The sequence below is a fragment of the Mugil cephalus genome, chromosome 4 (genome assembly GCF_022458985.1).
Source record: "Mugil cephalus isolate CIBA_MC_2020 chromosome 4, CIBA_Mcephalus_1.1, whole genome shotgun sequence".
In the NCBI taxonomy this organism is placed as follows: Eukaryota; Metazoa; Chordata; class Actinopteri; order Mugiliformes; family Mugilidae; genus Mugil; species Mugil cephalus.
This window is the reverse complement of record NC_061773.1, coordinates 12,471,943-12,485,982: the sequence shown is the minus strand read 5'-3', so window position 1 is coordinate 12,485,982 and position 14,040 is coordinate 12,471,943. Positions and strand designations below refer to the sequence as shown.

General features: G+C 43.7%; 1 protein-coding gene across 5 annotated transcripts in view; it reads right to left on the bottom strand.

Moving 5' to 3' along the window:
- Window positions 1-1,054: 1,054 nt before the first annotated feature.
- The window catches only part of pacsin1b (protein kinase C and casein kinase substrate in neurons 1b), a 28,766-nt gene continuing 15,780 nt past the window's right edge, over window positions 1,055-14,040 (bottom strand). For all 5 annotated transcript variants that reach the window (XM_047582988.1, XM_047582987.1, XM_047582990.1 and 2 more), the window contains exons 3-10: window positions 10,793-10,949; window positions 10,312-10,547; window positions 9,767-9,922; window positions 9,213-9,388; window positions 9,008-9,128; window positions 5,187-5,311; window positions 4,778-4,962; window positions 1,055-3,914 (exon numbers count right to left, since the gene is read on the bottom strand). In XM_047582988.1, coding sequence (XP_047438944.1) covers window positions 3,805-3,914; window positions 4,778-4,962; window positions 5,187-5,311; window positions 9,008-9,128; window positions 9,213-9,388; window positions 9,767-9,922; window positions 10,312-10,547; window positions 10,793-10,949 — 1,266 coding nt within the window. In that variant the 3' untranslated portion in view covers window positions 1,055-3,804. The remainder of the gene's footprint in view (window positions 3,915-4,777; window positions 4,963-5,186; window positions 5,312-9,007; window positions 9,129-9,212; window positions 9,389-9,766; window positions 9,923-10,311; window positions 10,548-10,792; window positions 10,950-14,040) is intronic.

The window sequence follows — 14,040 nt, the reverse complement described above, 5'->3', positions numbered from 1 at the left end:
ATGTTGAGAACTGACATATTGAAACTGTCAAGAATTTAGTTTTGTTAGTTTTTCTTGTAAAAAAACCAAAACAAAATATATCTAATTTTATTTGTTTGTGTCTGTCTAATGCACCCACACTGTTTGAAACACACAAAAAGATTTTTCCACAAATATTTCTTGATAATATTTGTGTAAAATTTTAAGGGTGTCCGAAGACTTTTTTCCACCACTGTATATTGAATGTTAAAAGGGAAAGCACCTGTAGGGCTGCATGTCAGGGGTAAATATGAGGCACCTGCAGAGTCCTGAGCTTAAGTGGTGTGTTTTACTGACAGCGGCCGTGTGGACTGAACTTACTTGGTGAACGCACTAATGAAACTGTGTGTGTTTGTTGGGACCTGGCTTTCAGTCTGACGATTGAAGTGAAACGTCTGTCAAGATATGATTGGTTAACGGCGACCTCTACTGGCAGCAGGTGTTGATAACTTTAAAGCAAATAGTCTGTCAAAACCTGAAACAAAGATGATGAACCTCAGACTATCACCCTTAATTAAACTGATATAAATTATCGCAAAAGGAGACAACTCTCATCTAGGAAAAAAAACAGAAACAAAAGCCTAAAAGTAAGAATCAACATTAATCATACTTGAATGCTGAGACATCTTCAGCAGAATCAAAAAACGGATTTGTCTAGCAGATAGTCTGAATTATACTGACCCTTTAAAGGAGCAGTGGCACCTTTACAAACTGTCTAACTGTGTCTAACCGATGCTACCTGTGCATCAGTGAAGATAAACTAACAGAAATACACGAATGTCATTTATGAATAAATCATCACAGTCACAGGTGTCATTTTTCTGCAGAGTAATGGAAAACGTTTGCGTTGATTTATGTTGCATGAATAACAATTCAAAGTGTAACAGAAGACAGAGCAAGCATTAAGGCAGGAAAAGAATTCCCTTTTCACAGGATAAACAAAAACAGAATGACAGTATTTCCGTTTCACCTTGGTTCCTCTTTGTGCCGTCTGCTGAAGTCGTGAGTCATTTTTATGCAGAAATGTGGAACATTCTGAGTTGTTCAAATGCTACTTTATTTTCCTACTGTGTACGAAATAAAATTCACTGAACGATAAACTACAACAGTAAAATATAACACATTATTACACGAAGGGGCTGTTTATCCATCACATTATTGCCTCTTATAATATTTTCGCTGCCTTTTACTTCTCCCACGTCATGAACGCTGTTTGCCACACAACCTTAAAACCAAGTCCATGTTTAAAATGACCTAGACTTCTAATGACATCTTTTATTTTTGCTTCTGCAGATGAACAGGCACTACAGTTTGGAAATCACAACACTATGCTAAGCAGAAAAAGAAAGGAAGAAAGTAGGAAGAAAAAGAAAGAAGAGGAGACAAGTTCTTTAAAAGTTTTGTTGTCGGACAAAAGTTTACAGTGATAAGACAGGAGACAGAAAAGAAAGGAGCGCTTTTTTTTCTCTTTTAAATACGATTCCCCGCCCTTCAGGAGTTTCACAGTGGATGCCGCACTTTTACATTGCACCTGTTAACGGTCCCCAAAGACAGTTAAGATGCTGAAATCTTATATCATCTCCAGTCAGTCAAAAGAGGGCCTGCGTGTCGTGTCGGTGTAAACTGATCCGGATGAGTTGGAGTCAGAATCTGTGGAGGAAAGCTTCGTCTTCTCTTCTCGCCTTGTCAAAGATGGTGGCTGAGAGTCTCTGAAGAGGCAGGGTGGTGGATTATGCAAAGGCAGAGCAGGTTTCACCTTTCTGTTCTGCATCCAGTGTTAACAGGAGCAACACTTCGTGATACACTTAGAAAAAAAATAAATAAATAAAAACGCCACAGCAAGAGAGGTGCCTCATCAATATTTCACATGAGGATCATCTTCCTGCTTTTCTTGTTGCAGCTTTCTCTGTTTGCATCAGTAAGAGAACACCTGCCTGTCTCCCTGCTAAAGGAGCGGCGTTCACCAGCATGGGTGGCCACCAGCGGTAACAAACCAACCTCATACAGAGTGCAAAATGCACTCCTAATATTTAAATATTTGCTATAGCCTGCTTTTTTTTTGATACTGAGTAGGAGTTTTAGTTAGAGAGCGAGTCAATGGATTTGGAGGAAACGGATCAAATGCATGCGTGGATCAGTGTGTGGGAGCATCAGCATGCACATAGAGATAACAGCTGACATTCAGCGCAAACAAGTCTCATTACGTTCACGTGGAACCAAATAAATAAATGAAAACCATGGGCGCGAACGTAATCTTGACACAAAACGGCTACGGGCTTATATTTCCAGGCAGGTTTTGTTCATGGCGTCAAACGCAGGGATGGAGGAAACCGAGCGGCTCCTACAGGCACCTTGTTGCAAACAGGCCGGACAGCTGAGGTTAATGTAAACAATCCTTGCACCGTGCCACCGTGCCTGTTCTGCCTTTTATCTCGTTTCAGAATGCTAATTCAGTGACATGCTGCGGAGCACAGTGGGGTACAAACGCAACTTGATGCGTTAAAAGGAGTAGTTCAGCAATCTGGGAGGGCGAAATGCTGCTTTGCATTCTTGCAGAGAATTAGATGAGAAGATCGCCACAACTCTCATGTTTGAATGATAAATAGGACCCAAAGAGACAGCTGGCTTGTCCTTGTGTCCAGCTCTTTGACATCTAGCCTGTTTAATTTGCACAAACCAATGTGTCGCATTGAGGTTTTATGGCTGAGTTTGTGCTGCAACTCCTTAAGGTTTAAACCAGGCTGCACGTCTGCCCATGTCATAAACTAATTTTGTTTCTTCAAATTTCAAATCCAAGAGCAAACTTTTCCACGTGTTATACTGAGCTAAGCTAACCACAACTACAGTTCCTCCAGGCTACAAGAGAGTCAATCCCCATAAATGTTAAAACGCTTTTACACTGTTAAAACTTTACATCAGAAATAAATATATTTACAACCTGGTACAAAGATAGTTTTAGCCTCTGTTGGCTTTTCTTCATCTGTGAAGAAGGGGGTGAACGTTTATACATCCTACTTGTTTAAACTGTTTCATGGCCAGCATGTGATGCGTTGAGTGACAGGCTGCCATCCCAAATTGCTAGCTCTCTGTCTGGACTCAGCTTGCTCCAGCTTTAGGCTAAACTTGAATAACCGCTGCCAAGATGGCAACAACCAGAACACACACACGCCGAGCTTAAAAAACGGCTCTTCGGTGACGCGAGTGTTCATATTTCCATACAGACACAAGATGGATATAAATCTTCTCATCTGATAATCGAGGATAAAATTTAATGTGTACTTTCCAAATGTCAAACAACTCCGTTAAGGCTGAACATGTAAAAACCCAAGAATGAAAACGGTATCTTTAGTGAGGAAACAAAACTGTACACGCATCCAGGCCGTAAAAAACAAAACAAAACAAAAAAAAAAAAAAACAGGACAAAACTTAAAATATATACATGAAATGCACAGCTCATTCTCGCCAAGTAGGCACAGCTAACGATACCATACCAAATATATGACGAGAGAAGATACTGTATGGCATGTTAGCGTCAAACACAGCTACACACTAAAAGGTAAAATATTTTTGCATCTGTTGCAGTTTCTGGAGGTAATGCGATCCTGAACCGATCTTGTTTCAGTAAAGTTTTTCTCGTTGATGAGTGCTGAGATGAACCCGACGGGGGAGAGGATGCTTTGCTTTGAAGTCTCTGGCAATGTGCAGTTACGACTGGACGGATCAGTCTGGGGAGGGGGGAGGGGGGGTCGACCTCTGACGAGGTTGAAGAGTTCATCGGTAGAACTGCTAGATGGGCTCCACGTAATTGGCCGGGTAAAGGCCCAGCTGGCCGCTGTCGAGGCGGCCTTTGCACCAGCCTTGCTCATCCTCATCCTCTAGCTTTGTCAGCTCATCACCTTTATCAAGGAACAGAGACAGAAACGTGAGGCGGGAGATCATGTGAAACGCTACATGGATCATCCAGATGACAGCAACATTAAATGAGGGACACTTGTGTGATAGTTCTGATTTATTCATTTCATGAGAGCATATATGCAAGAAGTAAACCACTGCACGCAGGGATCATCAGAAGGCACTTAACTGTTGTAAAGATCCCTTATTTAGTTAGAAAGGTGGCTAATCTCCATGTTTACCGTCACCCATACTCAAATAAAAGTTTAAAAAGCTCTGTGTTAAAAAACACACACAAAAAGAAAAAGAAAAAAAAACAATCTGAACTTTTTATGGGAGCTCACACTTGTTTGCAATGTACAATTTGTTTACAAGTAAGTTTTCCTGATTTGCTTGAACAATAGAATGATCTGTAGAGACACAATACGGACTGAAAAAGAAAAAGAAACTGGGATCAACCCTGATGAACCGTTTAAAATGAAGCTTAGCAAAAAGAAAAAAAAATTCTATAAGCATGGTTTCTCATGATCATCGTCATTACTCTTATCCATTGGTGAGTTTGTCGTACATCCCTCCTCAATCTCACCCTGGCTGACACAATTTATGTGATCGACCACCACCAGCATTTTGACTTATTCTTCTTTGGTATTTAAGTAAAGTTTTATCCTCATTTAAACGCATCAAGTAGCGTAGCAGCGATAAGCACAAGAACATTTTCACCATATTCATACAACCTTTCTCAAATTAACCTTTAACATTTTACATCATCTATTAGGCGTCTGATTGGTTGTCGCGCTTCGTCACATTCTGTCCACAGAGGTCCGACACGTTCACTCTCTGATAGGATGTTCCACATTTCACATCCCACCTGCTTTGAAGGTGAGCTCGTCCTGCTCCTGTCCATCGTAGTCGTACAGCGCTCTCACCCTCACACCCGGCACATCTTCATCGTCAAAGGGGTTTGACCCTCCATTGGTGTCGGTGCCCGCCTGGTCCTCGTCCGACCACTCCGTGGAGGCCGTGTACGCCTGGTTCTTCTCGTAGCTGCTGACACTGAACGCAACATGAAGAGGAACACATTAGACATCAAGCTTTTAAAGCTCATGTTAATTTCATCATCGTTTAACCCTTGCACAGGTGTAGTGGTGACAAGAGATTAGTGTAGAAAGAGAGATGGTGGCTATAGCGGAGACATCACGCAAGCATATAAAAGTTCTGATGAATATAAGATCTGCATGGAACATCATTCACAAACAGAAAAACTGATCAGATGTTACCTTTCTCTGTCTCCAGCTGAAACGTTCTCTACTGCAGGCATGACATGAGTCAGTGTGATGCCGTCACTTCCTTTCTTTGTCTTCTCCTTCTTAGAGATGTGATGGGTAAGGTCTGGGTTGTACTCCTGAGGAAAATAATGTTTAGATTTTAGTGTCAAACAGAAAAATTTAACATTTAGAAGCGTTAAAACATACTAAGTAGCACTAGAAGAATTAACCCCAGAGGAGCTCCAAGGCTGTGGTTGCTCCTGGTGGAAACTTTCAAGTCCAGACATGGAAATGCAAACCAGAAGCTTTTAGTTCTAGATAAACTGGAGGTCATTTCCATCCACTTTCAGTTTTTGTTTGCCAGGTTGGGTTAACTGAAGCCTGCATCAGTGTGTTTGTGCCTAATCGGTATACATTGACCCTAGGGGTGTGCGATATGACGATATTAAATCGTGAACGATTACAACGTGAAGACGATCTGTCAAACTGCAGAGATCGTGGGATCGTCTAGGGCACATTCTATAAATTGCAGTTCTATGCTGATGCACCGACGCACCAGACGTATTACGTCTTTAACCTGGCCGACCAATCATAGCGAATTAGGGGCAGTGACGCGCTTTCTTACGCGCCTCCTTGTTTATGTGTGTAGCGGTAGCCGCATGGAGAGCCATGGCTGAAAGCCAAACGAAGTTGGTCACTAAAAAAATACACTTCCATTTTATGGAATAGGTTTGGATTTTCCTTAACTGACGAAGCACAGGCAAATGTTCTGTACAGAGTTTGCACAAAACAGGTTCGCACGTCGGGTGACAACACGAGAAACCTGTTCAATCATTTGAAGAAGAAGCATCCTAAACAATATATTGAGAGCCAAACAGCGAGGGGCCCGGCGGCATCTGCACCGCAGGCAAGCAAGCGATGGAAAGAGGTAACAGAAGCAGTTACTTTTTATCTTGCACAAGATATGGTACCGTTCAAGACGGTAGAAAAGAGGGGTTCAAAAGCCTGCTTAAACCCACGGTACTAGCTGCGCAGCCGAAAATACTTGTAACACTACCATGCCACGTCTCTTAAACTTGATTGTTTGCACATGCAGGCAAAACTGCGACGTTTTTAAAATATAATCGGTTAAAAAGGTTCTTTTGTACTAAATTGTCTGTTTTTTATTTTTCAATTTAAGATCGTGATAAAAAATCGAAATCGTGATTTTATTTTAAAAAAAATCGGGATATGATATTTTTGCCATATCGCCCACCCTTAATTGAGCCACAGCTGTTATGAATGAGCATCTCTACGGGGGAAAAAAAGAGACCAAAAATAGAACAATCACAATGAGTTTTGGCTGACCGATGATAATGGCAGCGCTGCTTCCCAGTACATTTAACCGAGTGCAAACAGACCTATAAAACTAAATGGCGTAGAGACTATCCGTAATGTTACGCTCTGAGTGGTAGTAAGCAACCCTCTGCATATGAACCATACAGTCGTGTTTCCAGTAGTCTGCACACGCCATTGTTAAAGAAGGCGCGGGCGGCGGCGCGGTAGGCATTCTTCACTGACTTGTAACAGTGATCCACGACGTCCTCCTCCTCTGTGGTAACAAACCGTGCGCACTTGGGCAGTTCGTGAGTGAGTTTTCCCTTGTTAAAGTGGCCGAGGACAATAATCAAGGATCCCGGGTGTTTCCGCTCCACACACAGTATCTGTTTGGCGAGAGCGCGCTGTGCGTCCTGCACGGCGACGCGCGCTGGAATAAACGCGCCGGCCAGAATGAATGAGGGGAACTCGAGTTGGGAGTAAAACGGTTTACACTTTATGAAGAAAGTGTCCAAATCAGGGGAACTGCGCTGCTGCAGGACGGTGACGTCGCCGCACCAGCCGCTGTTGATATAAAAACAGATTCCTCCACTTTTATCCTCCCCTGAGAGTTGAGCGTGTCGATCCGCTCTGTGGAGCTGGAAGCCTTCCAGCTGCAGCGCGCAGTCCGGGGTCAGCCCACACAGTCGGGTATCCGTGAAACACAGCACGGAGGACTTAGAAAAGTAGCTAATTTTTACCGCCAGAAGCTTAAGTTCGTCCAGTTTATCGACCAGGGAAGACACGCTGGAGAGAAATATACCGGGCAGCGTACTCCGATGTCCTCTTTGGCGAAGACGCACAAGTTCCCTCTCGCCCGGCGTTTCACCACATGGATACTTGTGAGTACTCCTTTAACTAGGACATCTAGAACCTCCACAGACGTAGCGATGAATGTAAGAAATATATCCTCCGGGGTTGAATCTCTGATGTCCATGAGCTCTTGTCTGGTGTAAGAGGTCTTCACATCATTGCATGACACAGTCTTTAAAAGGGAAACTAAACCAAACAGTGCAAACCAACACGCGAGGTACCATCTCGGACCTTCTTATTAGACTAGCTCCAAATAAATAAATAAATAAATGACCAACAGCCTGAACGAGTTTTTGAGGCTTTGGAAGCCAATGAGACAGTCCTGACACCGTCCTTCAGCTCCGCCTCCCCAATCACCGTAGACCTCTTCACACCTGATCAACCCCACAATAGTGAATAGGACAAAATAGAAGCGAGGACCACAGGACCTACTGATTTGCTGTGTATGCTAATCAATGGAGTATATAGCAAACAGTGCTATGTTTTCTGAGTGCATAAATCTGAAGTTTTGTGAGGAATTAGTGGGTAAAAGTTCAAGATTTGAGTAATTTATTCAATCATAGAATTCATGTTAAATGTTAATGTGATAAAATGTTTGAATAAAAAAGCAATGTTACTGGTAGGAGTTATGTTTACTATTTAGAGAAAATGAAAATGTCAGGCTGTATCTCTCTATAAGATGGATAGCGGTGGAGGTAACCAGCGCAAGCAAGCAGCCATCCGTTCCTGCTGCCATCACACGGTGCTGGTTGTGGACCCACTTGTCACACTTGGGGTAAAGCGGTGAAGGCGCTGGATGTGGGGGTACCGGGGGCTACTGCATATCTGTCTGTGTTTGCGTATGTGTATGTGCGGGCCTGGAGAGTCGCTTTCGCCTGACATCACAATCTTGGTGCCTCAGTCCGGAGACGACCTTGATCGGGTCCCAGACAGAGTCAACTATCAGCAGGTGTCCGTGGGAAGTCGGGGGAGGAATGCCATGCAAGAGCGTCTTACTGCAGTGATCTTCAGGGGAAGTTGTTACTCCAGCAGCGGCCTTGGCCGAGGCCAGTGCTATTAGGGCGCCGAAAGCAGATAAGACTGGGATTGTTTGGCCATGGGGCGAGTAGACGCATTCTTTTGCACGACCACTCTGTTTGTCCATTCTGGTCTTCGAATTGATCCATTCTCCTTTGCAAAGCCAAAAGCTTCTCCATGATGTTATCCATGTTGCAGTTCATAGCCACAGTCTGAGTGCTGACAGCTCTGCCCACCGCTTCAATCATGTCGGGACCTGAAATCATGGTTCAGAATAGGTAGATGTCTTCTTCTCTCCTCCACGAAAAAGAACTGGCAGGCACACGACCGGCTACCTCACCCACATGTCCTCCGTGTAGCCAGCTGTGAACGTTCAGGCAGGGCAGTCCGGCTCCCCCGAAACCCAGGCTTCTCATCGAGAAAATTGTGTCAATTGAATTGAGAGACTAGTTCCATGGTTTTGTAGTTTGGAGAGCAGTGCGGAGAGAGTCTCTCGAAAGTACAGACAGTAGACAGACGAGACGAGAGGAGCAAAGCAGGGAAGATAAGGGAGAGGGAGAAAAAATGCGACTGCCTTTGTTGAGAGCTAAGAGAGTTTGTGACATAATGTCTTTAAATTAGGACTTCTTGTGTTTTTTTCTCCGTACCTCAAACTGTGGCCAGTTCATGTTCATGCCAGGGCCATGGGTGCTGTTGAACCACTTCAGATCTTCTTGTGGGCTGGCCGACATGATGGTGCGTTCAAGATCTTTGTATACTGTAGAAAAACTGTGAACAGACAGGAAGGATTTAACGTAGGGGTAACGATCAACTGTTACATGTTGTCATTATGCATGAACGTGTGTGTCAAACCTTTGGATCTCTGTGAGGTTGAGGTGGTGTTTGACGTCCAACAGCACCTCCTTGTGGAAGCTCAGCCTCTTCTCCTCAAACTCCTGGCACTGCTCGAACGCCTGCTCCATGCCTTCCTTGTACAGAGGGGTGAACTTAGTCAGCTCATCCAGAGCCTTCTCATACCTCTCCTTTGCCTGGAATATAAACAAACACAAGCAAACTCTGTCGTCAGCCTGATTAATTGTCAGATTATTCTGATTGGCGTGGTCAAATGTGAATTCTATTAATCATGAACGGACACGAGAAATGTGGTCACCAGCACTAAAAAGAGTCATTGCTCAGGAATGTGAAGGTCAATGCAGTAAAAGGCGACTGAAGTCCACTGTAGTGATGCGTGGATATATAGAGGCAAAGGTGTGGCCTTCAGTCACACATTAACAATGCGACACTACTGACTCCAACCCAGTGCCTCAAAATACCCAGCGACCTAATTTGCCTACCGCTCAATTGCACAAAAAATCAGGTTTGCATATCAACAAATCCCACAGGCCGGTCAGAGCGATCGTCCTCACCCTCTGTGAGTCCTGTTTGCACTTCTCCGCCTTCTCCTGGAGCTTCTTCTGCTGGTCAGCTGACACGGACGACTCGCCCTTACTGTTGGCCTCTCTGGTCGACGCAATCTTCTCATCTTTGCAGGCCATGTGGTACGCCTTTTTGGCAGCTTCGAGCTAAAGGGGAAAGATAAGACCGTATAAGTGAAACAAGGGAGGGAAGTAACAAAAGATCAGTTCAACAGAATATGGTAGAAATGCTTGACGTTGCTACTAAACATTAAACATTTTTAATCTGAAAAAACATTCAACAATCGATATAGACAATAAACTGATAAATTCATTGACTTTTCTCCAATAAACCTGTTTCCTGTTGTTCCTGTTGTTCCTCTTGTTGCTTAAATTGGCTGCTAGCTGTAACATTTCTAGTTTGTTGAATAGCAAATTAAATACATAAAAGGATCTTTTCATTCCAAATATATCTTCCTCAGTCACTGAGCCAGTCATGCAAATCATTACAATTTTACTCCTGAAATATCTGCTGCTACCTCAACAAAACGTCTCACCTCTTTCAGCTTTTTGGCCCAGGGTTTCTGGGCCTTCTTGAAGGCCTCATCTGCCTCTTTGGTTTCCTTGAATCCTCCCATCATCTGTTTGTGGTAGGCGTCTTTCTGCCAGTTCTTCACCTTCTCAAAGTCCTCGTTCATCAGGTTGTTCTTTATGTCATGGTGAAGATCGCTCACCTTCTCTGCCTCCGCCATCAGCGCGACCCAAGCTCGCTCCACGGTGCCGTACTGAGGCCCTGGTGGAGGGATGAAGGGTGAGTAAGGCACTGAAGATTTACGTCAAAGGACAACACACACACACACACACACATATATATTCACAATTGTGAAAAGTTTAAGACACTTAAGATCTCATCATGTAAGTTAGTTCATAAACTCATTATGCAGAATGATGGAACCCAAACAGATCTTAATATTTCTGTTTACTGCAGTGTGTAGGCCGGTGCAGACTTGAACGACACGAGTGTGAAGCACCTCTGACCTTTGTCGATCAGCTGCCTCCATCTCTTGGACCATTCGGTCAGCTGCTGTGAGTAGGCTTTCTCGATTTTGGCGCGCTCCTGGATGCAGCTCATCAGGTCACTGCACAGCCGATGACCGTCATCAATCCGCTTCACTGTGCGTTTGTAGTTTCCAATCTAACATAAAAAGAAGATCAACGTTAAATTTAGCTCTGTGCCAACGAATTAAGGTTCAGTTACCTAAAAAAAAGCATTGCTTTGTTCTACAGCCACATGTCAGAAGGGGATGCAAACCTGCTTATAACCTAAGACTTTTGGAAAGGGGCTGTCTTAGTTAGTGAATAAGGGGTCCTGTTCTGTGATTCAAAAGCAGATGCGGCTCTTTGATTCCTGTAGGGATTAGCTACCTGCTAATTAGGCTCATGGTTGCCACCATACCGTACATTATGGCCCCATTCAGACCTGGTATTTACACGAATCCTGGGTGATTCAACCCAATTACAGGTGTGAACTCACCATAGGTAGACTGAGGATGCCTTTGAGATTGGATCACAAAAAAAAAATTCTTGTTGACCTAAGAAATGGAAACTGGATATGTTTTTGTGAAGCGGTTTCCTCCACAAAGTATCTTTGGTTCTAAATTAATGAAGAAGGCAAAATAGACTGCTGTGGGTGGAGCAACTTGTGGATGTCTGATTTCCTTTTGGGCTCAAGAGTCTGTGGAACGGCAACTAGAGGAACACAATCTGGTGAGAATATTACAAAGTTTAAAAAGAGCCTGAATGCGCTGCAGCAAGGAACCTTTCTTCATTGCTCGTGTTCAACCATCTGGTCACTTCTCAAAAATGTAAAAAGGATACAAAACCTTCTCTGATTAAAGCCACACGTAACTATCGATTTGATTTCACTGAATGACTCAAACTACTGTGTGCCCCCTCTGTGTGAGATGCTACTTTAAAAACAAACTTTCCTCTTAGCCTGCAGGTGATCCACTGAATATCGAGGAGGGAACAGCAGGAAACAGTCTACCGCTGCTGTTGCTGCTGCTGCTGCTGCTGTGTGGAGTTATGCAATGAAAGCAGGGGCTGTGATAATGTCATATAATTTACAACTCTCAACGGTGGCAGGGGCAGCAGCCTCCCAGAGAGCAGGAAACTTTGCCCACAGACAGAGACCACGCTGGCTTTGTTCATTTCACGCCTTCGTGAGGACGAACATAGGGAAGATATTTTACACCTAACTCGCCCTGAAAATGACACTCAGCAAACATCAAAACTAAAACGAGCGCTGCTGGGAGACCAGCGATTGTATTCCACACCAGGCCTCAGCCGGCCGAGTCAGCAGGCGGCTCTGCCGCAGCTCCACTATAATGCAGTGACTGACTGTGATGAAGTGACTGTGTGCTGAAAGCAAACACCTTCAGCTGTTCCAGCTGATTCCCGAGCGTACGGCCAAGCTGACGAGACGCGACGAGGGCAAAATACAACGGAGACTGAGAGGAAATCGATTTTAAACACATATGCGTCCGTACTAACGGCACTTCTCTCTGTTGTAAAGCGCCCGCTGAGAACATTCATCATAAATCCATCTGAACCTACAGCCGCTTCACAGCCTGTGTTCTCCTTTGTTGGAGACGAGGTGAATGTTTTTCTGGCCTGAACGCTGCGAAGAGTCACCGGTTCTCATATTTAATGGATGAGCTCCTGGGATCTTGTTGCTCAAATTACTCAGGACTGTTTGTGCTCAGGAAAGGTTGTTGGTGATGTAATCTTGTGAGACAAACACGGTACAACGTATTGCTTTTCTGTCTCTTATGTGATGGTACTCCGCTGCTATTAATGTGGCCGTCATAGTCCTGGAAATCTTTTCTTTCTCCTATTTTGTTGATATTTAATAGACACAACTATTAATTAATGAAGAAAAATATTCTTCAGAGCAATAATGAACCTTTAACCCGTCATCAGAGTGAAGATACTATATAATAATATAGGTTAGTTTTGAAACCTTTAAGAGACAGGACCAGATATTTTACTGCAGGGATAGTCTGGAAGGGATAGTTCCCTGCCTACAAATATTTTTGTGTGGAAATGATTATGCTTAGGGAAAGTTTCCCCGGGTCAATCTCATTGTTTGGGTGGGATTTGTGTGGTGTGTGGTGGACAGAAGAGTAACAGTGACGTAGTAATCTATGTCATCCGTGGAGTTGCTTTTGTTTACAACACATAGTGACCCTTATCGGTTTTAGGACTATCTGAGGGTGTGCAGAGGTGTTTTTATTCCTCTGTTTGAAACACGCCTCATAATAAAATCCACATGACACTTCACCAGATTTTTATTCTGACGAAAATTGAGTTCAGGCTACTGCAGGGCCGCATCGGTAATCAATTGCAATTTTCGACGACATGATGTGGAACCGTGTGATGTGTGTCACTGTCTGTGCCATTTCCATTAATGCAAATGTCGCGCTGCACAATACTTTGGTCGCTGTGTCAGATTACGTGACTATAGGACATAACATAACAGAAATCCTTGTCCGGATTTGACCAAGACACATTACTGACCACCAACGAGTCATTGCCTGCTGTATTTAATGCAAACAGACAAAAGAAAACCGGCTGTAATGTGAAAGAAAGAAAGAAAGGAAGAAAGAAAGAAAGAAAGAAAGAAAATTCAACAGGGTTTTATGTTGGCAAGCATCACTCACATGTTGTGGAGCTTCTAAACGGAGGTTCAAACCACTTCCTAAACACTCTAGTAGTAATACAGCTGCGTAATTTGACTTAAACACAGTTCGTGTATGGGCAAACTGTAGAAGGCTGCACCTGTTTAACAGTCAGTGTGAACGAGACAGCATGAGGGCAGGAAGTGATAAATGGCGTGAACCGTCACCTATAATAAGAGCTGTATGTGAGGTGGGCAAAGGGACCAGAAAAAAAACTGTGCAGCTCAGAATATGAGACGTCAATGACTCAGGAGGAGTCAGACTGTCACTGCAGGGTCATTCAGAGCGGTTAATGATGGAGAAGTCACTGACACTGCACTCAAAGAGCTGTCATGTCACAGGTTGAACCAAACAGTTCAATGGCTGAGTTTACCTCATTAGTCAATAATTGTACTAAAACGTCATTATTTTTAGAGGAAGGTGCCAGGAATGATCAGTACGTGCAACATCCACATCCCTCTCGATCTACAGAGGAAATAGTTACACTGGGAGTTCATCAACAAACCGCGTCACTTCCCAGTTCCGTTTAATCTGTCACAATGTCTC